The following is a 24,262-nucleotide window of genomic DNA, read 5'->3' as shown; positions in this document are numbered from 1 at the left end:
CCCCTCTGAGCGTACATCGCCCATCGCCAGCCCCTCTAAGCTTACATCACCAATCGCCAGCCCCTCTGAGCGTATATCGCCCATCTCCAGCCCCTCTGAGCGTACATCGCCCATCGCCAGCCCCTCTGAGCTTACATCGCCCATCGCCAGCCCCTCTGAGCTTACATCTCCCATCTCCAGCCCCTCTGAGCTTACATCACCCATCTCCAGCCCCTCTGAGCGTACATCGCCCATCTCCAGCCCCTCTGAGCTTACACCACCCATCTCCAGCCCCTCTGAGCTTACACCCCCCATCGCCAGCCCCTCTGAGCGTACATCGCCCATCTCCAGCCCCTTTGAGCTTACATCACCCATCTCCAGCCCCTCTGAGCGTACATCACCCATCTCCAGCCCCTCTGAGCGTACATCACCCATCTCCAGCCCCTCTGAGCTTACATCTCCCATCTCCAGCCCCTCTGAGCTTACACCACCCATCTCCAGCCCCTCTGAGCTTACACCCCCCATCGCCAGCCCCTCTGAGCGTACATCGCCCATCTCCAGCCCCTTTGAGCTTACATCACCCATCTCCAGCCCCTCTGAGCGTACATCACCCATCTCCAGCCCCTCTGAGCGTACATCACCCATCTCCAGCCCCTCTGAGCTTACATCTCCCATCGCCAGCCCCTCTGAGCGTACATCGCCCATCGCCAGCCCCTCTGAGCGTACATCGCCCATCGCCAGCCCCTCTGAGCTTACATCACCCATCTCCAGCCCCTCTGAGCGTACATCGCCCATCGCCAGCCCCTCTGAGTGTACATCGCCCATCTCCAGCCCCTCTGAGCTTACATCGCCCATCGCCAGCCCCTCTGAGCGTACATCGCCAATCTCCAGCCCCTCTGAGCTTACATCGCCCATCGCCAGCCCCTCTGAGCTTACATCCCCCATCGCCAGCCCCTCTGAGCTTACATCTCCCATCTCCAGCCCCTCTGAGCTTACATCACCCATCTCCAGCCCCTCTGAGCGTACATCGCCCATCTCCAGCCCCTCTGAGCTTACACCACCCATCTCCAGCCCCTCTGAGCTTACACCCCCCATCGCCAGCCCCTCTGAGCGTACATCGCCCATCTCCAGCCCCTCTGAGCTTACATCACCCATCTCCAGCCCCTCTGAGCGTACATCACCCATCTCCAGCCCCTCTGAGCGTACATCACCCATCTCCAGCCCCTCTGAGCTTACATCTCCCATCGCCAGCCCCTCTGAGCGTACATCGCCCATCGCCAGCCCCTCTGAGCGTACATCGCCCATCGCCAGCCCCTCTGAGCTTACATCACCCATCTCCAGCCCCTCTGAGCGTACATCGCCCATCGCCAGCCCCTCTGAGTGTACATCGCCCATCTCCAGCCCCTTTGAGCTTACATCGCCCATCGCCAGCCCCTCTGAGCGTACATCGCCAATCTCCAGCCCCTCTGAGCTTACATCGCCCATCGCCAGCCCCTCTGAGCTTACATCCCCCATCGCCAGCCCCTCTGAGCGTACATCGCCCATCGCCAGCCCCTCTGAGCGTACATCGCCCATCGCCAGCCCCTCTGAGCTTACATCGCCCATCGCCAGCCCCTCTGAGCTTACATCCCCCATCGCCAGCCCCTCTGAGCTTACATCACCCATCTCCAGCCCCTCTGAGCTTACATCGCCCATCGCCAGCCCCTCTAAGCTTACATCACCCATCTCCAGCCCCTCTGAGCGTACATCCCCCATCGCCAGCCCCTCTGAGCTTACATCACCCATCGCCAGCCCCTCTGAGCGTACATCGCCCATCGCCAGCCCCTCTGAGCGTACATCCCCCATCGCCAGCCCCTCTGAGCTTACACCCCCCATCGCCAGCCCCTCTGAGCTTACACCCCCCATCCCCTCTGAGCGTACATCACCCATCCCCAGCTCCACCACCTGTTACTTCCCAGGAGCACAGACTTCTCTCTCGGATCACCGTTCTCTTTCATGCGTAGTGGCTGGAGCAGGCCCTGATTACATAATTCACAATGAATAACACAGTTCAGGGCCCTAATTTCCTAAGATGGGTAAATGTTTGTATACAGTATATATCATATAAAGCCTAGATGGTTATTAACTAGATGTCTTGTTGTGTGCTAGTGCAGCAAGACTTCTCACCGCAATATAGTTGTATGGTTTTTATTTAACTGAACATGATCTATTTCAGACAACACAGTAAAAAGTGCAAACAAAATAGCAAACTTCGAAACAGTTATACAATGATAAATAACATAAATAAAGACATATCTTACAACTTAAACCCAGCAATCCCACCATTCGGGCATGATGGATTCCGGTCAACAGAACATTATATGAGCAGGCTTTATAGCAAACAGCTACAGTAACCCTCATCATGTTCTGTTATCAGGGGTCCTGAAAGTGCTAGAGAACAGAATGACTTCCCATGTCATGTAAGGATATAGGGGTAAATGTATGAAGCTTGGAGAAGTGGTATCTATCCCCATAAAGAATGGTATGTTCACCAGCCAATCAGCTTCTAACTGCCAATTTACATATTGGAGCTGATTGGCTGGTGCATTATCACCTTGCACATACCATTCTTTATGGGGCTAGATACCACTTCTCCAAGCTTCATACACTTACCCCATTGAGTATGTACAATGATATCTAAGGTAATGAGAGACTGAAGAAGAGTAATCTATTGGCAATATAACAGGCGTGTTGCTAAAGGCAAGGTTGTACTGATCAATTGACTGGGCTGCTGAGAAATCCAGAGTGCCCCTATATTGGGGAAGGGGGCATGGCTACACCCTATTGTTTAGGTAGCCATTGCATGTTAACCCGTCGATGATTTAACCTTCGATGGTTTGTAGGTGTTCAAGTGCAGTGGGCATCAAAACATCTGTATGCAAAGGAACTCTGCTGAGCTTCCATCTCTCACTTCGCTTCTCCTTCCTGGTGTCAGCCTTTGGAAACCGACTACTGGAAACTAGTAAGGGCAACCATCGAAAGTCCGGCATCACTGAAACTGGGGCAGTTGACCGGTATGGTAAAAAAAAAATGTCCAGACATGTGTAAAGTATAGCAACCAAGCCATATGGCACTGCCTGCGTCCTTCTTCTCTGGGCAACATACTGCAGCACCCAGCCCCCTGCAAGTATGGCCTCTAGGTTGTTAAGAAGATGAAGTTCGAAATGGTAACTGAAAAGGTGAATTCCACACGTATGTTCTTCTCATGGATGTGGTATGACAGATGGGAACATGACAATGATATGTGCGTCATTGTTTGTATTTCCTCCTGGACCAGTGCTGCCTTCACATCAGATAACGCATCAGTGTATAGAGGTTGCCTTCTTCACACATAAAGCACCAGCCGGGTAGAAACCATTCTTCCACCATAAGCCAGGATACGGTCGAATTGTCGACCCCAATTAGGTCAACAGTCATTAGGTCGATACCGTTGGTTCAACAGACAGCTAGGTCGACATGGACGAAAGTCGACATGGTTCAAGGTCGATACATACGTTAGGTCGACAGTCAAAAGGACTACATGGGGTTTTTTGAGCCGACATGTGGTATTTCATGCCCTACCATCCACTAGGGCATGGAGGGAGAATAAAATAGTGTGCCGAGCGCAGCGAGCGATGCACTTTAAATTATGTCCATGTCAACATTTGGGTCAAAAAACAGTAAAAAAAACCATGTCAACCTTTTGACTGTCAACCTAACCCATGTCGACCTACCGCATTTGTCGACCTAGTCCATTGTCGACCTAGAACCCTGTCGACCCAACTGTGTTGACCGAGCTGGGGTCGACAATCCACACCCCATAAGCCACCAAGTATATGCGGTAGTAAATGTGCCCCCCAGTCTCATTATATACAGAATAAACAATATACATAAACTTGTAGGTAGTGCAAATGAATTGTGCACAATTAGCACCAGCGGAAGAATCATCACCAAGTTCTATTCTAAGTTCCCCCTCAGCCTATTGAGTACTTCTAAATGACCAGTTCCTCTAGATTTGCCAGAAATGACTAAAGACCTGAATTCAGTAGCTAAATCTCATGCTATTACACGTCCTTGTAACATTTGCATAATTTGGATAGGGGTCATGTGACGACGCTGTACACCCCCCCCCCCCCCACCCCACCTATTTATTTCACAACATAAATGTTTATAACTGTCCTATTTATACACAAGATAATGGACGGTCAATACTAGGGGCTTATAGTCCAATTGTCTATGTTGACGCCCCGTTCCAGGCTTCTGGCTAGTTTCTGGTGCCATCACTTTTAGTACTATCGTTTCCCAGTGTCTTGCTGCAAGCGGAAAGTCTCATCAGCACCTCGGAAGCTGTATTTCCATGAGACTCGGCTTTCTGCGTCAGCAGCATCTCAAACAGAGAACTCATTTCGGAAAGGAAGGTGCTGGCCAGTCTGTTCTCGTGAGTGCCGTCTGATGCCTTACCAAACGTTAGGAAGGTTCTAAGATCATCCTTCTCTGCTGCTTTTATCGGGGGCTCCTGTGTGATTGGTGTGTTTGGGGTAAAGATGTTCTCCTTGTAGCTATTGGCTAAAGGCAAGGAGAGGCGTGCTATCCATCCCGGGTCTAGATCACTAAAGCGGTTGGTCTCTGTACATGACATAAAAAAAAAAAATCAGTTCTGTAATTCTTGTTGTTTTTCACTATATACAGAATATAAGTAATGGATATTTCCTTGTAACCTTATCTATTTGACTATTCATGTATTTTGCATTTGACATTGTATAATTGGCTAGATGCACTAAGCTGCCAAAGTGATAAAATGGAGAGTGATAAACCACCAACCAATCAGCTCCTACCTGCCATGTCACAGACTGTTTAAAAAATGCCAGGCAGGAGTGGATTGGCTGATGGTTTATCACTCTCCATTTTATCACTTTTGAAGCTTAGTGCATCTGGCCCAATATCCCTATAATGTAATATGGTGTTTCAATAAAAAAAGGTACTTGTGTATTATCCGGGCACCCGATTTTTTCATTGCACGTAAAAAAAATGCGTTGCATCGCATACAATCATATCGCATGCGATGCGACCCGATTTTTAATCGCACAGGCACCCAGATGCCTGATTCTTATGTTAAATGCCCCCCCCCAGACTGATTGTACACCCACCCTGATGGGTGATTACTATGTTTAATGGCCCCACATTGTTAACGCCACCCCAGTATCAACGTGAACCCGAAGCATGGCGAGCGGCGGCGGTACGCGTCCTCCGACCTTTTCATACCCCCACTACCCACGTCGGCATGGAGTTGATTTCATATAGTGTGGCGAGCGCAGCGAGCCACCAAGCCCGAAGCGTGGGGAGCGCAGCGAGCCCCGCGAGGGGACGTGGAATACATGTGAAGTAATACGGGTGCCACGCTTCGGGCTCGCTACACTATATAGAATCAACTCCACGCCGACGTGGATAGTGGGGGTATGAAAAGGTCGGAGGACGCGTACCGCCACGCTTTGGGTTGGCGTTCATACTGGGGTTGCGTTAACAGGGGGGGGTGGGGGCATTTCACATAGTAATCACCAATCAGGGTGGGTGTACAATTAAAAATTGGGTATGGGGGTGCATTTAACATTGTAGTCAGGCATCAGGGTGCCTGTACAATGTATTATCGGGTATAATTGCATCGCAACGCGATATTAAAATTGTACACTCCTCCCGGGGAAGGCTCAAAATCGGGTACAATTGCATTGCATGCCTTAAGTAGTGGCATGTGCTGCGATGTATCGGGCGCCCGAATAATACACAAGTACCTAAAAAAACATAAATAAATAGACAATGTGTTGAAATCTATGATATATTTAGAATTTATTAGATTGTTGACTTCATTCAACAAAAACTGGAATTTTGTCTCCTATTAAAGACAATTTGTGATCTGCAAACCTTGTTGTCTTGCAGAACACTTGCAATTATACCCAATTGTCTACCTTAAGGCGCTCATACACAGAGGGATTTGCTGCATACTTTTTGAACTTGATCGCATCGCATGTCTAATTCACGTTGGCTCGGTAAGCAGCAAAATACTGAATTCACCCCGTTCCAAATGAACATGAATCACCCTCCAGTACAAAAAAAAAGCATGTCGTGCTACAGCAGCGTGCTCTTTGTACTAGATGCAGTGCCAGGTTAAGCCTTCGGGGGGCCCGGGGCACTTTAGACAGGAAGGCCCCCTTGCCCTTGCCATTACTAGCCGCAAACTGCATGGCCACTGTCAAAACATAGCGTAAGGCAGTATACACATAGTCAATGGGTAACTGCAGGCAGGAGATTATATATATATATATATATATATATATATATATAAGCACATGAAAATCCTGTGTTTGTCCCTCTGCACCTTACTCTGTAGGAGACCTCACAGTCCCAGTGCTGCCTCTGATTAAAAACCCTCCCATGACTAGGCTGCTGCTGCTTTCCTCCGTGGGCCTGAGAACATGTAATGAGCTCCACCAATCAGAGCTCAGTACAAACCTCTCAGCCTCTGCCCTCTTGTGCAAAGTGTTAACTCCCAGTAATGCACTGCACACTTGTGCCGTCAGTGTGCCTTGGCTCCCGATGCTCAGCACCATTAATCATTGTCACATTGGCAGAGCTGGTGAAGCTGTAGCATTACCCCACTCCCATGCACAAAACCTTTAGCAAAAAAAATAAAAAATACATGCCAATCACAGGGGGCCCCTAGCTAGAGGGGGGCCCAGGGGTACTGACCCCTTTTGCCCCTGCTTTAATCCAGCCCTGACTAGATGCGATGCAATCTAGTACTAAAAGCGCAGGTTGCACATACTTTTTTGTGCTGTGCGATGTTATGTGTGCAGGAACGTGCATCGCACAGGCAAAACGCAGCGTGTATGGGCACCTTTACACCTACAGAAAGCAGGGTACACATTACAGCTCCAGGATCAACACCTGTAAAACCAGTCTGCCACCTAGGGATGCAGTTAAAATCCCGGCGGTCGGGATCCCGGCGTTCAGAATCCCGACCGCCGAAATGCCGACACATTCTCCCTCCTGGGGTGTCCACGACACCCCTGGAGGGAGAATAAATTAGCGTGGCGAGCGTGGATCGCCCCCCCCTCCCCCCCTGTCGGCATTTCGGCTGTCGGGATTCCGGCGTCGGGATTCTGAACGCCGGGATCCCGACCGCCGGGATTCAATACTGAATCCGCCACCTAAACTGCAGGCCGATTGGGCCATAATCACCAGTGATATGGACATATGTGCCCATCATTGTTATTACAAATTAAAGCTAATACTGAGTAGAAACAAGACAGTGGTTCCCAAACTGTGTGCCGTGGTACCCTGGGGTTGCTCAGGACACTAGCTGGGGTGCCCAGGGTAGGTGGACCCATGTGCTATACAGATCTTCCATGCTACTCATTTCTGGGAACGAGATAGAAGCATCTTTTGCATTGATCCTTCCCTCTCCCCTTACAAACTTTATGGGCCTGATTCGGAGCAGAGTCAGATGCAAGCGGCCAATAAGTCTGCACATATATCTCTGAGCCATCCCAATGGTTCATGCTTGGGGACGAGGAACATTTGAATGCATTGAGCAGCAATTTCGGGAATGAGGGGGAGGGGTGGGTGTAATTAACCATCAGCAACGCCATCAGTGACAGCAACGCCATCAGCAACGGTGGCTTTTGCAGCCATTGCACTGACACCATCGACCATGTTCCGATGGATATTGTGCACCTCCATAGAGGCTGGTGCAATGGGCCTGATTCAGATGTCGTTGGATTTAGCATCGTTGCCACATACTTGGAAGCCATAGTGATGCATTGATAGGATAACGCAGCAGGTAGAGCCTTGTTGAAGTAGATGCCTCCTGCTTGCATTTATGATCCACTCGCAGCATTGGAACAATTACGAATTCAACGGCCGGCTGTGTGACACATGGAATCAAGCCAGGAAATCTCTGTCGGAAGAAGGAAATCCTGGCGTGGGCCCTCCTCCAAAACAGACACAACACAAATCTGTAGAGGAAACGGAGGACATCGCCACCCCATCCCCAGTCTGTCAATCAACTGGCAGCTGCTTGGCTTCCGATGACACAGGAACCGTACTGCACATGCTCAGTATGGGTCCTGCACATGCTCAGTATGGGTACTGCACATGCTCAGTATGGGTCCTGCACATGCTCAGTATGGGTACTGCACATGCGAACATCGGTACTCTGCGACGTGGACAGCAGATCCATAATCAGGCCCACAGTCCCATGGCGTGACCTATGGGGCGCCTTTATACTAAAAGCAGTGCGTTAGCATCACAGCCAATCGGGCGTCCCAGTATTAGTGCCTACATGTGCATCAGGTCCTGTGTGTTTTCTGTTACATGACTGTCACTCACCCACACAAGGTCCCAGGATAGACTCCAGATTGTCCTCCAGTAGCTGGTGGCTGGCAGTGAGATCACCCCCTGACTCCGAGTCCAGGTCCCCTGCCTCGCTCTCACCATGCCCGCTGTCCTTTGTGCTCTGCCAGTCCACATCCTGCCCAGGAGATCTAATAAAGCAAAACAAGATCAATATCTATTTAACAAAGTCGCTGTCTATGGGACTAGAAGGCATGTGCCATCCCCAAAGGTGTCACCACTGGCATAATCAGAGCGTACTCAGGAAAATGCTATGCTCACTGTAGTTCATAGTAAGCGCTATACATACACACACATATATCTATATATACATCTCTATTAGGTTCTGATGCCCTCTCTGCAGCATAGGTACACAGGCATGCAGACTATGGGGCCGATTCCGGGTCACTAGTCATGATCCGAATGGTTACTCACTCGCTGGGTCGTTCGCAGTGGGGAGGGAGAGACGGACGGGGGAGGCGCTGGGCCATGGGAACCCCCAGCGTTTTATGGATTTTAAGTGGATAGGCCGATACCTGCCGGGGGTTGGTGGCTGTGGTCACATGAAGTCAGCCTCCCACCCTGTCTTCGTCCCGGTGGCCGCAAATAAAAGTCAGTAGAGATTAACTTTTATTTGCAACGGTAGGAGAAATCATCCGATGGTCGGGGACCATCGATTGATTTCTCCTGCAGCGGCGGCATGTGAGGGGATGTGTTACACATCCCCTCGCATGGTTGCAAGGGGGAAATGGTGGCGGGGGGTGGGGCATCCGTGCAGGCGGCGTTACATGGCTCGCTAAGCAGCAAATTTTCGTTGCTTAGAGAGTCAATCAGAATTACCCCCCTATATTCCCACCCAGTGAAGTGGGCGGGGCATGTGATCACATGATTTGCACATCACACTACTATTCATGAACCAGTGAAGAATTGCCCATGGCAACCAATCAGCTTGGAAGTAACATTTATAAAGTGCATCCTATATAATTATACGTAGAAGCTGATGTCACTATGGGGCTGTGACTATGCAAATCACATAATTCCCCCCCCCCTCCCGAACTGGATCCCATCAGCTATTACAAATCAAAATAGTAAAAGGCTAAAAATGTTCCCCCCTAAGCAGTTTTAGAGGGGCCAATCAGAGGTGGGCACTATTTTGATTATCTCACTATTTTCTGCGTATATACAGGAGGTGCACTGTGCATCTGGCCCTGCAACACCAGTCGCAGCTCAATATACGAAGACGGTACACCCACTGGCGAAATGTAAACAACTCACACACCAAATAAGTTGAATAATGATCTGAAACAATAATTGGTGAAAGCTTTTTGGTGTCACCCTGGGCAGAAGTGTTTACTGCGCTGTGGACATCAGTCTCAGCTCCCCGAAAGCCACAGCATGATCGACATGCTGCTATTATTTGGGGGCGGCGACTGGGAAGGCTTCAGATTGCAGGGGAGAGCATTTGCATATATTTGTGCAGCTGCTGCAAAGAGTGCGGAGGTGCCATTAATGTTCACCTCTTAATCAGGCCCTGAGTATAGAGATTCCCTTAAGACAGGCACATCCAAACTATGGCCCTCCAGCTGTTGTGAAACTACAAGTCCCATCGTGCCTTGCCACAGTATTGCTTATCGGGAATGCTAAAGCTATGGCAAGGCATGCTGGGATGTGTAGTTTCACAACAACTGGAGGGCCACAGTGTGGACATGTCTGCCTTAAAAGAATAAGAGAACATGGTACGAACTACTAATACCCCTTTCAGACATACTACCCGGGATTTTAGACCTGGTTCAAACCCAGGTTTTTAAAAATCCCGGGTCCATTGCAGGTGCGCAGGACCCAGGATTTTAGAGAACTAAAATCCCGGGTAGAGCCTTTCAGACATACCCTAGTCCCGGGATTGTGCACGTGAAAAATCCCGGGATTTTGCCGTATGTCTGAAAGGGGTACTACTGATTCCAATACTTCATATCTTCAACCGTTAATGATGCTGTGTTACCTGCCAGCCTTGGAGGAGTACTTGTTTCCTCTGTGCAGTGTCTTAGGATGTACTTGTCCTTGGTGAAGCAGAGACAGTAGCTGAGAAATTTGCTGTAAAAAGAAAAAAGCCTGTGAGGATTGAGGAAGAAGAGACATGATGACATATAGTCTGTGAGGTGCTTGAAGGCAGTGACGTTTTTATAATGGGTGCAGTGTGCATGGGGCACACGTCCCCCTGAGCCCCATGGAGACCCACACAACACACACGATGTAGCCATGTTTTTCATACTTACCCTACAGAAGATGGACGGCCCAGCATTTGCCAATCGCCAGGCGGGATTTGATGGACATTTCTTAACCCCCTTAGTTCGGGGGTTAGGAACACTACAGGCTGAAAAAGTGGTGTATGCTCAGTGTTAGCCGTGGGAGAAATGCGAATGGATCGATAATCGCTATCCACTTGCAAACTCATACTCAATTTTCAAACCATCGAACAGTTTTGCCATCTGTGCGAATGTGAGTAAAGGACCCCATACACTAACCCGAGGTATCGTACGTGACCCGATCTGACAAATCTTATGGGCAGCACTTGTGATCTCCAGATCTGACGCACAAGGGACCGCGTATCAGATCAGAATCGGAGGTTAGGCACATAGAACTTGGTCGTTTTTCACCCGATTTCTGGTCCGGATCTGTCGGAATCGGGTGCAAAGAACCCAAATCGTGTATGGCCAGTTTAACTCAGACCATTCCCTTAATCTGCGGCTGAGACAGGCTGGAAGTGGTCATCGCTGAGGTCACAAGCTCTCTTTAAAAATACCTGGACATGTCTGTGTTTTTTGACCACACCCATAAACCAGGTTACCACCCCCTAAACGCCGGCTACCTGTCAGTCAATATCCAGCCACATTGGGCTTATGAGCCATACGCATTTTCTGCATTCACCGTCATGCATGCACGATGTGTACGGTATGCTCTGTGCGCTGATTAGTGGCCAACTCAGCTATAGAACATAGGGGCTAATTCAAAGACTACGGCAAGATAACTACAGTACAAAGTCAAATAACTAAACTACTGTAAGTCTGTGGCAGAAGGTAGGACAGATACCATTGGCAGATGTGATGGTATAATACGGACGCAGCCGCGACACCTGGACGCAGACATTGTTTGGCAGGATGTGTACGGGCTCCAAGTAATACATGTATTTCCAGCAGATGTTACGCTCACTAGCCAATGAAAGCTGGGTGACTGTTAGTATTTTGCTACAGATAGTAGCCAGTTTGTTGTTACAGGTTAAGCACTGACTTCCGAACCACTGCAAGAAGAGACGTTGTCAACAGCGCTCTACAAATAAACACAGGAGATGATTGGCTCCTGCTGCATACAGTGCGGTCCAACCATTGTGGACATTACACATATTCCAATGGGATCCGGTCGTTTGGTGGACAGTAATTAGGTCAGCAGCCAATAGGCTACCACTATTTGTCGGCAGGCAACAGAAAAACACATGAAAATGGTGAACAGGAAAAGGTTGACATGTTTTTCATGATTTTTTTTCTAAACCGTTCTTACTTCACGATCTACAGTAAGTGGGCATAGCGTTAGATTATAATAGTATGCCGAGAGCAGTGAGGCACCACGCCAGAAGCATGGCAAGCGCAGAGAGGGGACGCGGTATACTTATACAGCACTGGTGTCAAACTCACAGCACAATAGCAGTTGTGGAACTACACATCCCAGCATGCCCTGCCACAGATTTTATATAATGGATTGCAAAAACTGTTGCAGGGCACGTTGGGAAGTGTAGTTCCACAACAGCTGGAGGGCCATCAGTTTGACACCACTGTTATACAGTGTCCGTGTCTGCAGATTTTGACAGAGACACCAAAAAACCTTTGCCTGTGTCCACCATTTTCATGTCGACCTTTAGCCTGGCAACCAACTGCTGTTGACCTACTGATTCACAACCCACTCCAATTTGCATCATATGCCTAAGACAGCCATCAGGCAGATGCTTTTATATTATACATATATAGCTAAGGGAAAATACACGTCACACCCCTGTGCATCAGACTTCCCTGACTGTATGGTTCTTTTTGCTTTGGTTTAATATTCTCCCTCTAGAATGTACATAAGAATTCAATGATTGAAATGACTGAAGCAGTGATTATATCTCCTATTATTCCCATATAATTATACAACGCTGCACAGAGGATATCTGCCCATTATACCCAGTGTCTCCTACCAGATATACACCAGGGTTAATATTAAGAGCAAATTAACCTGCCAGCACATATTTAGGTTGTAGGGGGAACCTGGAGTGCCCAGAGGAAACCTACACAATCACAGGGGGGAGATACAAACTTCACATACAGTAGGTGGTGGGAATAGAACCCTAGACAGCAGGGCCGCCGACAGGGGGGTGCCAGGGGTACAGCTGTCCCAGGCCCCGGCCTCTGCAGGTGCCTGGGCAGCTGCCCACAGTGGCATGGCACCACACACCCCCCACCCGCACAGTATCCCCCACCCGGCGGCCAGGTGCGCACAATACACAGTGCAGCTCTGCAGGCTGCACTGTACAGTGAGTGCTCCGAGCCCCGGAGGGAGAAGATGCTGCGCCGCCGCCACCACTGCTAAGTAATAGTAATGGGGGGGGGGGGCTGCTAAGTAATAGTAATGGTGGCGGCCCTGCTGGACAGTAATGCTAACCACTACACCTTCCATGCTGCCTAGGTTCCTTTTATTCTAGTCTGCTAATGATATAACTCCACTGGGACACAGAACAGTAACCAGGCTTAGCCAAAACATTTAGCTGGCACTAGAAGGCCCAGGGGACAATGCCGGAATATTCATGGCATGATGAGATTTGTAGTACAACTGGAGAGTCCTCATGGGGATAGCTGGAACCGGTTTATTCCATGACATCTAGAGATCCACAACTGGATAACCTCTAGATAAAACCAACATGGAATTATTAAGAAACCAAAGCAAAATATAGTCCATCAGTCTCGCAGACAGCTGACACCCAGCTAGTTATGGGGTTTATGCTATAATGCATTTATATAGCATCACTGGAGAATATTCATAATTAATACAACCTATATATTGTAGTTAATCGGGATACGGTCACTGGGTCACCAAGCATTAGGTCAACATGCATGAAGGTCGACATGGTGTTAGGTCGACATATGGTTTTTCACTGTTTTTGGTACCGACAGGTGGTTTTTCATGCCCTACCATCCACTAGGGCAGGGCTGGGCAACACCGGCCCTCCAGATGTTAATGAACTACACATCCCAGGATGCCTTGCATCAGTTTCAGCATGGCCACATAGCAAAACTAATGCAAAGCATCCTGGGATGTGTAGTTCATTAACATCTGGAGGGCCGGTGTTGCCCTGCCCTGCACTAGGGCGTGGAGAGAGGATACAATACTGTGGCAAGCGCAGCGAGGCACCGTGCCTGAAGCATTGAGAGTGTAGCGAGTACTACGTTTCGGGGTGTCCATGTCGACTGTTTTGGTGCCCATGTCGATATGGGGTTGAAAAACCCCATGTCGACCTTTTGACTGTTGACCGTGCCCATGTCGACCGAACCCCATGTTGACCTTCATGCATGTCGACCTAGTGGTGTCGACCTAATGCTTGTCTGTCCAATGATCCCATTCCAGTAAATCATGTGGGAAAATTCCTCCATTAAGCACAATGGGGTAAATTTATTAAGATATGAGTTCTATTGAAGATACTGTAGGATGTTGCCCATAGCAACCAATCAGATTCTAATAAATAGAATCTGATTGGTTCCTATAGGCAACATGCCATCTTCAATAGAACTCATATCTTAATATAATTAAGCCTAATGAGAGTACCGTTACTGTGCATTTATTAGAAAATGTATGTGTATATGTATATATGATGGGTAGGAGTAAATGTAATAGGGCCCGAGTGGCTGGAGGTCTGGGATTTCATCCATTGACCGTATTTTTCAAGCAGCAACCATTTACAAAGAAAAAACAACTAATGCTGCTTTCCCACTGCCTACACGGGTAAAGACCCGTTTTTTTTAAACGGGTCTTTAAACGGGTAAGAGCCATAAAGACTCTTTCCCACTGCAGCTTTTAAACGGTAAATTACCGTTTAAAAGCTGTTTTTGTCACATTCACACTTACCCGTTTAAAAACCCGTTTAAGCAGTGTAAAGATAGGGGGGGGGGGGGGGGAGAATTTAAAAAAAAAAAACGGCGTGGGGTCCCCCCCACTGCCGTAACCAGCACCAGGCTGAAAGAGCCGGGGCTGGTAATAAAAAATCAGGAAACCCGACAAATAGGGGTTCCCTGATTTTTTACAACCAGCCCCAGGCTCCAGGTCCGGGGCTGGTTCCCAAAATACGGGGGACAAAATGACTAGGGGTCCCCCGTATTTTAAGAACCAGCCCCAGGCACAACCAGCCAGCAGGGTAATGCCACAGCCGGGGGACACTTATGATATAAGTTCCCGCGGCCAAAGCATTAACCCTACCGACCAGTCAGCCTGGCCAGGGGCCCTGGGGGAGTGGGGACCCCCCCAATAAAGGGGTCCCCCCCCTCCAGGACTTACCTGACCAGGCTGAAGCCTGGTGCTGTCCCCGGTGACCCTGGAGCGGTGGTCACCGGGCTGATGGTATTGTGTAAAAAATAGAATAAAAACCATTGTCTTTTACTGGTGAACTATGAGTCCCAGCAAGCCTCCCCCGCAAGCTGGGACTTGGAGAACCACAAGTCCCAGCCTGCGGGGCATTAAAGGGCCCGCTGGGTCTTGTAGTTCCACAGTAAAAGAAAGAGTTAAATAAACACACTGACACACGTGAAAAATAAAAGTTTAATACATACATAACACATACATACTGATACTTACCTATCTTGAGCCCGTAGGTAGCCCTGGTCCTGATGTCCTGGTCCGTGTCGGCGTCTGTATCCAGTCGGCATCCCTGTCGGCGACGGCGTCGGCGGTCCGGAGTCCGAAGAAATCCATTTGGGAAGCTGTGGAAGGAAATCCTACTCACCTGTCCCAGCGCGACGTAGTCCAGGTAAGGTCTTTGCAAAAAAAACAAACCGACACCCGAACCAAGCGGACACAGCTGAGAGCCGCACGGTGTTTACATCGTGCGGCTCCGCCTCCCGAATGCCGCTATTGGCCGCCTTGCGGCCTAGCGGCTCCTGATTGGCCGCTAGGCCGCAAGGCGGCCAATAGCGGCATTCGGGGGCGGAGCCGCACGATGTAAACACCGTGCGGCTCTCAGCTGTGTCCGCTTGGTTCGGGTGTCGGTTTGTTTTTTTTGCAAAGACCTTACCTGGACTACGTCGCGCTGGGACAGGTGAGTAGGATTTCCTTCCACAGCTTCCCAAATGGATTTCTTCGGACTCCGGACCGCCGACGCCGTCGCCGACAGGGATGTCGACTGGATACAGACGCCGACACGGACCAGGACATCAGGACCAGGGCTACCTACGGGCTCAAGATAGGTAAGTATCAGTATGTATGTGTTATGTATGTATTAAACTTTTATTTTTCACGTGTGTCAGTGTGTTTATTTAACTCTTTCTTTTACTGTGGAACTACAAGACCCAGCGGGCCCTTTAATGCCCCGCAGGCTGGGACTTGTGGTTCTCCAAGTCCCAGCTTGCGGGGGAGGCTTGCTGGGACTCATAGTTCACCAGTAAAAGACAATGGTTTTTATTCTATTTTTTACACAATACCATCAGCCCGGTGACCACCGCTCCAGGGTCACCGGGGACAGCACCAGGCTTCAGCCTGGTCAGGTAAGTCCTGGAGGGGGGGGACCCCTTTATTGGGGGGGTCCCCACTCCCCCAGGGCCCCTGGCCAGGCTGACTGGTCGGTAGGGTTAATGCTTTGGCCGCGGGAACTTATATCATAAGTGTCCCCCGGCTGTGGCATTACCCTGCTGGCTGGTTGTGCCTGGGGCTGGTTCTTAAAATACGGGGGACCCCTAGTCATTTTGTCCCCCGTATTTTGGGAACCAGCCCCGGACCTGGAGCCTGGGGCTGGTTGTAAAAAATCAGGGAACCCCTATTTGTCGGGTTTCCTGATTTTTTATTACCAGCCCCGGCTCCTTCAGCCTGGTGCTGGTTTCGGCAGTGGGGGGGGACCCCATGCCGTTTTTTTTTTAACGGGTAAAGGGCTACCCCTTTCCCACTGCCGAAAAAACGGCTATTACACGTTAAAAACACTGCTTTTTACACGGGTAACAAAAACCGGTATTTGTTACCCGTGTAAAGCAACCTGGAGCTTTCCCACTGCAGCTCTAGCCGTTTAAAAAGGCTAAAAAAACGGCATTTACACGTGTAAAGCCTGCAGTGGGAAAGGGGTATTAGTTTTGCCTTGTAAAAGATCGCTGCTTTAAAAATATGGCCATTCTAAGACGAAATACTGGACCTCCAGCCAATCAGACCCTATTGCATTTACTCCATAGAATGGTAACTCACTGGAACTAAAAACTATATAAACATATGAGATAAGGAAAGTATAGGTAAAAAAAAAAATACTTCAACAGAGAATAGAGCCAAATGATTATGCTAATAACTATTATTTACCTGTATGTGTGGTGACTGCATTGTAAGTTCCACCGCTTCCTTCTCAGCCAGTGCTACCATGGATAAACGCACCAGACTTCTGAGGATCTGCTCCTTGGAAGACTGCTCTACATTCTTTTGCCGTCTCAATGTGGGGGAAGTGGCTGGTGAGAAATCTCCCCCGTTGTAAATCATGGGTTCGGATGAACTGGTGATATCGTTTGGGACTCTTATTTGAGGGCTTCCAGGATTCTTTAATGTTTTATTACTTGCGGGAAGAGTTCCATAAGGGTCTTGGAGATTTTCTCTTGAGCAACTTCTCTGTCTCTGGTACTGCAAAGTTCGGCAAACAGCCGGTGGTAGAGAGTATGGTTGCTCTAAATCTAAAATATCATCAAGGAGAGCTTCATGATTATGCTGGTTCCTTAGTGTGCGATAAAGAGTCGGTGTAAGATGGAAAGGAGTATGGAGAGGTTTGTCCTCTAATGTCTCCTGGCTGCCATCTGGCACAGGAAATGGCTTGGCCTCATCACCTGGTGTAGCCGGGTGTTGCTGCCGACCTCTAAGTACAGGAACCACTTGGATATCTGCCTTTTGGATTTGCCTTTGAGGCCTCTTAGGCTGCTTTCTATAAGACGATTCTTCCTCCCTACAGTTATAAGCTCTGTTGTCTTTCTTATCCACTCGACAAAAGGACATAATAAGTGCCAAAATTAAGAGACATATAGCCAGAAGAACAGCCAGACAGATAACAATTACCATGGACAAGCTAAGCTTTCCATTGGTTTCACTTGCTGAATTCCTCAGGTGGTCCAAATGGCTACTAAACATTACCCGAAGAAGGGCCTTTGTTTCCCGAAAAGGGATTCCACCATCTCTAACAGTGACCTTCAAGTCCAGTGTGGAACCAATAAGATAGCTGGCATTGGTAGCATTTATGTATATATGCCCAAGATGTTCATCCACAGCAAACAAACCCAGGTGATCATCTGCTAATTGGTATAGAAGTTTGGCATTGTCACCAGAGTCTGCATCAGTTGCTACCATTTGAAATATTGGGTGTTTGTTGAGTTTTGCAGTCTCTGATAATATCTCATCCGAAGTATATCCCAAGGCTTCCGAATGGGCAACTTCCATGGTAGAAAGAAAGTAACCAGTCTCTGCATTCACTAGAACAGTAATACTTGCAGAACCTCTTTTAAGCTGTGGTTGCACAATTAATGGACTGTTGTCATTTTGGTCCCTCACATGTACCTTGACTGAAGTATTGCTACTAAGCCTGGGATCACCATTATCTTCTGCTTGAACTAAAAATGTTATTTCTTTAATTTCCTCATAATCTATAGTCTTAAGTACAACAATCTCACCAGTCCTAGCGTGTATAGATACATATGTTGATATTGGTGTACCTGAGATGACGGATTCAATAATTTTATATGTGACCTCTGCATTGTCTCCTTGATCAGCATCTTGAGCATTTACAGAAAGGAGATGAGTAAGAGGATGACTGTTTTCTAATAGAGAGACATCATAGTTTATCTTTTCAAAGATGGGAGGATTGTCATTGGCATCACTAACACGGATTTTCAAGGATTTTTCAGCTGAGAACGAGGGCTCCCCTTGATCTTTAGCTTGGATGGTTAAGTCATATTGCTCCAACTTCTCCCTGTCTAGTATGGCATTGGTTACCAAAATGTAGCTATTGCCATTAGCTTTCTGTAACAGAAAATGTCCATGGTCTTGAATTAAATGACAATGTACCTGCCCATTTCTACCTGAATCAGGATCATTGGCCATAACCAGAGCTACAAAACTGCCCAGTGGAACAGCCTCAGAAACTACAATCTCTGGAGAATCTTGAGACGCCCAAGTGACTTTGATATCAGGTGCATTGTCATTAATATCTAGAACCTTAATGACTACCTTGCAGTGAGTAGGGATAGGGTTAGGGCCCAAATCCTTGGCTTGCACATCCAGTTCATAAGAGCGCCTATCTTCATGGTCAAGTGATTGTCTTAGGGTAATGCCACCCAATTTCGGGTCAAGACTGAACATGCTGAGGACATGGTGGGGAGTGTGTTTACTAAATGAAAATTCTATATCTCCATTTGGACCTTGATCTGGATCAGTGGCCGTCAGATTTATCAGAAGTGTACCTGGTGAAGTGTCTTCTGAGACTTCTAGAACAACAGAACTTTCTCCGAATGTGGGGCTATTATCATTAGAGTCCAATATATTAATATTAACCTGTGTGGTACTTGATTTTTGTGGAATCCCGCCATCCAATGCTGTTAATACTAGATGGAAGGAAGATTGCAATTCTCTATCCAGTTCCTTTACAACAACCAGTTCTGGATGCTTGATCCCATCAGAACCAGAGGTAATATCCAAAGTGAAGTGCTCATTGGGAGAGAGTGTATATAGTTTCACTCCATTGCTGCCACTATCAGGATCCCAAGCTCTATCCAGGGGGATCCTTGTGCGTAGAGAAGCACTCTCTGAGATCTCTATTTCCAGTTCCAGTTTCGGAAATGTTGGTTCATTGTCATTGATGTCCAGAACCTCTATCTCAACATGGACTAATGACAAGGCCTTGGTTGGCAGGACATTAAAAGACAAGATGCAATGTCCATGAATCTGACATAGCCTTTCTCTGTCCAAACGTCCTGTAGTTATTATAGATCCATTTCTTGAACCCACTTGAACTGGAAATAAGTTGGACTCCTTAATAAGCTGGTATTCCTCATTAGCATCCTCTGTCCAGCCAGGTACATCAGATATGTGCCCAATGATTGTACCAATAGGTACTTCCTCTTGAATGCGGAACCTCACCATTAAAGATGCTGTATTTTGGCAATGACTTCTGTTGATGGAACAAATAAGAAGAAGAGTGTAGAATTGGTTGATGAAATTAAGGATCATATCCATGGCTCCTTAGATGAAATCCAATGCAGTGCAAAACAGATGACTTGAGGCTACGTCCCCACGAAAATGATCCGGGAAGGTTCAGCAGAAGGTCCTCAATCCTTTCTTTATCCTGCTACATTGGTATGCTTGTTAAGGCTGCTTTGATCTGCCAGGCATAGTGCCTGCAGCACAGACTCGGTCTGAAGAGGGGACAGCCAGCGCTCCTGACATTTACACCCTTCAGTGTGACCAGAGGAAAGGTTGTGTAGGTTTCCAGCGAAGAACAAAAATGCACAGTTACTCGGGGAGGAGTGATATGACAGACAGTTATAAGTTACTATGTTTTCACAGGGAAAGCTGCCGTCCTCCTACAGGAAGAGGGATGAGGAAGGAACTCTAAAGCCAGTTAATGTACAATGCTCCATTAACCCCACATTTTCCAAATGGAACTTCAATAAACTGTAAAACAATCAGTTTCCTGACCGTATTCTATACAACAGTAATCTTAGTTTTACCATTAATAACCAAGATTCCCAGGGTCCTATTACAGGAATCCTGTTGGGAATGATTTAGTGGCTGTGATAAGAAGACTGGGAGTTTAGTTACCATCAGATAATCCTGTTTGGAGACATTCCCATAGAACAAATGAAAGGAGAGATAAGAAGACTCAGTTTACAAACAGAAATGCCTCCAAAAGCTTTTGAGGGAGATGGTATATGCTGATATGGTGTAAAAAACATAGGGATACAGATAGGACAGATAAGAAAGAAATTAAATTTAAAGACTGATGGGGCCTACGCATGGGGCGATTTTAGGGCATTTTCTCACTAGATTGCATAGAATATACCCCATACATTGCTCCGTGTGTAGGGGCTGTAGTGTTCTCACTGGAGAACAGTGACCCTTGTAGATCACTCAGCACACAGCGCAGACACATCGCCGGGTGCTAAGTGATCTTGCTGAGCGATCTACATTGCTCAGATCACTCAGCAACATCTCCCTGTGTGTAGGTCCCTTTAGGTGTAAAGGCAAATACACACTGAGCGAATTTGAGCTGAAAGCAGCTCACTTTTACAGTTTGAGCTGCTTTTAGCTCAAAAGCCGATCATTGTGTATGGTGCAGCGATGATCGCAGATGCGCGCTCCTGCATGATTGCCGGCCACCACCCATCTGCTGGTATTACCAGCAGATGAGCGATGGGTTGGATGGCTTTCAATAGCGTCCACTGTGAAAATCGCTGGCCAGGTGGAAGATCGCTCAGTGTGTATGGACCTTAAATTTACTAAAGCTTCTAAAAGTGAAAAATGTGGATGTTGGAACCAGATTCTTTCAATCATTTTCTAGGATGCAATAGAGAAATGATAGCTAGAATTTCATTGGTTGCTATGGGCAGCATCCCCACTTTTTCCCTTTTACAAGCTTTAATAAGATTACCCAAATCCCACGGCTACGCTGCGAGCAGATGTGTACGCTTACATATCCACTCACAAGTGCCCACACAGATCAAAAATCCTTTGATGTTTACTAATCATCGAAGGAGTTTTCCTCTCCACACCGCAGAAAGGAAGCTCAGGACTAACTTTTGTCTGCACGGTCTTGGGCAAATTGGGGTTGGCATGCCCAAGAAATGCCGGGTGTCCACCCGGTAGTATATTTCCCGCTTTGGGATCTACTGTCAGGGCCGGCGGCACCACTAGGCAGCTCTAGGCATTTGCCTAGTGCGCCGGCCACTGGAGGGCGGCAGTTCGCCCCCCCCAGGATGGAGGTGAGCGGAGGTGCAGAGAATGGAGCTGGCATGGGGGGTCAATGCCGCGGGGGTACCTGCGGTGCTGTGTATTAAGCTGGCGGCGGCAGGGTCCCTGCAGTAATTAGGAAATAACTAGCACTATCCGCCAGCGCGGGAAGCAATGCTGGGTTTGAAAACACTTGCCGCACGCTGATTGGCTGAGATTCAGCCAATCAGCATGTGGCCAGTGTTTTCAAAATCAGAAGCGCTTCCTGCGCGTCGCCGCCCGGTGGATAGCGCTAGTTATTTCCTAATCACTGCAGGGACCCTGCCAGCTTAATACACAGCGCCGCATGGACCCCCATGCCTGCTCCAGTCTCTGCGCCTCCGCTCACCTCCATCCGGGAGGGGGCAAAAACTCGACCAGATGGCACTGCAGGTACCCCTCAGATCCCCGCACCCCCCGCCCCCCCGGGGCGCCCCAGACCGGCCCTGTCTGCTGTATGTACTAAGCCTTCTAGAGGGACAAAGTGGACAGAGATAAAGTGCCAGCCAATCATCTCCTAATCGCAATGTTACAGGCTGTGGCCCTTATTCTGGTTCACTCGCAAAGGGCAAATTCCTTCTCAAATGGACAAAACCATGTGCACTGCAGGGGGGGCAGATGTAACATGTGCAGAGAGATTTAGATTTATGTGTTATTTTGTTTCTGTGCAGGGTAAATACTGGATGTTTACGCTGCAATATAGATCTCACTTTGAAGTAAAACCCCACCCAAATCTAATTCTCTCTATACATGTTACATCTGCCCCACCTGCAGTGCACATGGTTTTGTCCACTTGTGAAGGAATTTGCCTTTGCAAGTGAACAAGAAAACAGGCCTGTGTTTGAACAATTCTTTCCAGAGCTTAGTACATAGACCCCCATGTGATTATTGCTAGGCAGTCTGATTATTATGTTGATAATAGTAAGGAGCCATCACAGTTCTGCAATGTTAACCTTTTCCTAACCATACTCTGGCTACCTAAGGAAAATCTTAACATACAGTATCTTAATGATTTCAAAGGAAATGAACCCATCCCATTTTGGTGGTGCCCGTCAGGATACAAGGGCAAGTAGTACAGGAAGACACCTGAGTCTGAGATGTGGCTGCCAAGGCAATGATGTGCTGGGCAGGAGCTGGATAGAGCCGCCAGCTGCATGTAGCTTCCTGTTGGGCTGGTTCCTAAAGCAGGAAAACTGAAGGATCAGCAGAAACACCCAACATCTCCCATAAGAATAGTGTAGGAGAACCTTAACCCGTTCAATAATGTGCCAAGAATTGGAGTAGCACAAAGAAACTAATCAGGGTCTAACTGTCATTTCAAAGACAATGCTAAATAAATGACATTTAGACGCCAATTCTAGAACTTCTTTGCTTTATTACTCTCTATCCAAGAATTGGTACATCTCCTCCATTGTGTAATTAAATGTGGATGGGCCAAGGACTGTGCCACGAGGTGCAGTTCCATCGGCCTTGCAAGTAAAGTTAGACGTACAGAGGCTCCAATCACAGAGGGACACCGCAACTGTCGGTCGCAATGGTCCTTTAAATTGTGATCGCATCGCAATTTGATGCAACTGCAGATGCAGGCAGGGGTGTGCAAGCAGAACGTGGTATGCAGGCAGAAGGCGTTATGCAGGCAGGGGTTGGTATGCAGACAGTGGGCCTTATTCTAGTTCACTCTTAGAGGCAAATTCCATCTTAGATGGACACACTTTCTCAGCGCCTCCCGCCACCGCGGGGGGCTGCAGAGCTATAGTTACGCCACTACTCCAAACGTTCCCGGAAAACGCTCCTTTTCAGGTGAGCATATCAAAATCCTGAACTACCAACATAACCTTCAAAAGCTTTCATATCTAACTACATCCCATCAGGAACGTTCTTTGTAATCTCGTGGGACCACTATGCTATAGATAGTGCCTCTGTATTCTTCCTATTCACCCTATAGATTGCAAGCATGGTCTTCCTACCTCCATGTCTGTCAGTGATTACCCAGTATGTCCTATCACTGGTAATTCCAATTGTAACACAAAATATGCTGCGCTATATAAGAAACTAAATAAATAAAATGTATAAATAAAATTCCCAGGTTAGAGCAGTTTACACAGCGCACAGGTGCAATGTTAACTCTTCGGCCGACGCTTGGAGATGACATCATATCCAAAGCCTGCGGATATGGTTCTTACTTTGCTGGGTCACATGACCTTGGTCAGAGTGTTCACACTGCTCCTTTACATGAGTTGTTCTTGTGTCCAACCCAGGCGATTGGGTCTGAATCAGACCCTTCAGTTACCATTGGTCAATGACTAATGGTAACTACTTTTACAATGAATGGAGGAGAACCAGATGATTTCCCACCATCAATGATACAGGGGCTACTGAATATTTATTTTCCTCTTCAAAACTAGCTCCGCCCCTGACACCCACAAAGCCCTGTCCCAGGCACTGATTGGCCTACAACTCATTTCTCACTAAAGCAGTGGTGAACATTGGTCGTGAAACCATCGATGGTTCCCTTGCAAATGGTCTCATTCCATATCCAATCCTACCCTGCTGAGAATGATGGTTTGACACACATCGAACCAGTGGACATGGCTTTGAGGGTAGCCACCCAAATGGTGCCACTGATTGGAGTTATTGCAATTGAAGACCCCAT

General features: G+C 48.0%; 1 protein-coding gene across 1 annotated transcript; it reads right to left on the bottom strand.

Moving 5' to 3' along the window:
* Positions 1-2,150: 2,150 nt before the first annotated feature.
* PCDH12 (protocadherin 12) lies at positions 2,151-20,577 on the bottom strand. Its single transcript, XM_083181488.1, has 4 exons — positions 16,951-20,577; positions 10,382-10,473; positions 8,380-8,534; positions 2,151-4,623 (listed from the first exon to the last, which is right to left on the bottom strand). The coding sequence occupies exons 1-4, from the start codon at positions 19,855-19,857 to the stop codon at positions 4,262-4,264; spliced, it is 3,516 nt and encodes a 1,171-aa protein (XP_083037614.1). The 5' UTR covers positions 19,858-20,577; the 3' UTR covers positions 2,151-4,261.
* Positions 20,578-24,262: the final 3,685 nt, after the last annotated feature.

The sequence above is a fragment of the Crinia signifera genome, chromosome 4 (genome assembly GCF_055691185.1).
Source record: "Crinia signifera chromosome 4, ASM5569118v1, whole genome shotgun sequence".
In the NCBI taxonomy this organism is placed as follows: domain Eukaryota; kingdom Metazoa; phylum Chordata; class Amphibia; order Anura; family Myobatrachidae; genus Crinia; species Crinia signifera.
This window is presented reverse-complemented; position numbering and strand designations above follow the sequence as displayed.

What these genes read in the sequence shown, in the direction of transcription:
- PCDH12 (XM_083181488.1), bottom strand. Translation starts at nt 19,857, where the DNA reads ATGGATATGATCCTTAATTTCATCAACCAATTCTACACTCTTCTTCTT. An exon ending in TGCAGTCACCACACATACAG is followed by an intron (nt 10,474 to 16,950) that starts GTAAATAATAGT and finishes TTCTTTTTACAG; the next exon opens with CAAATTTCTCAGCTACTGTC. An exon ending in TACTCCTCCAAGGCTGGCAG is followed by an intron (nt 8,535 to 10,381) that starts GTAACACAGCAT and finishes TTGCTTTATTAG; the next exon opens with ATCTCCTGGGCAGGATGTGG.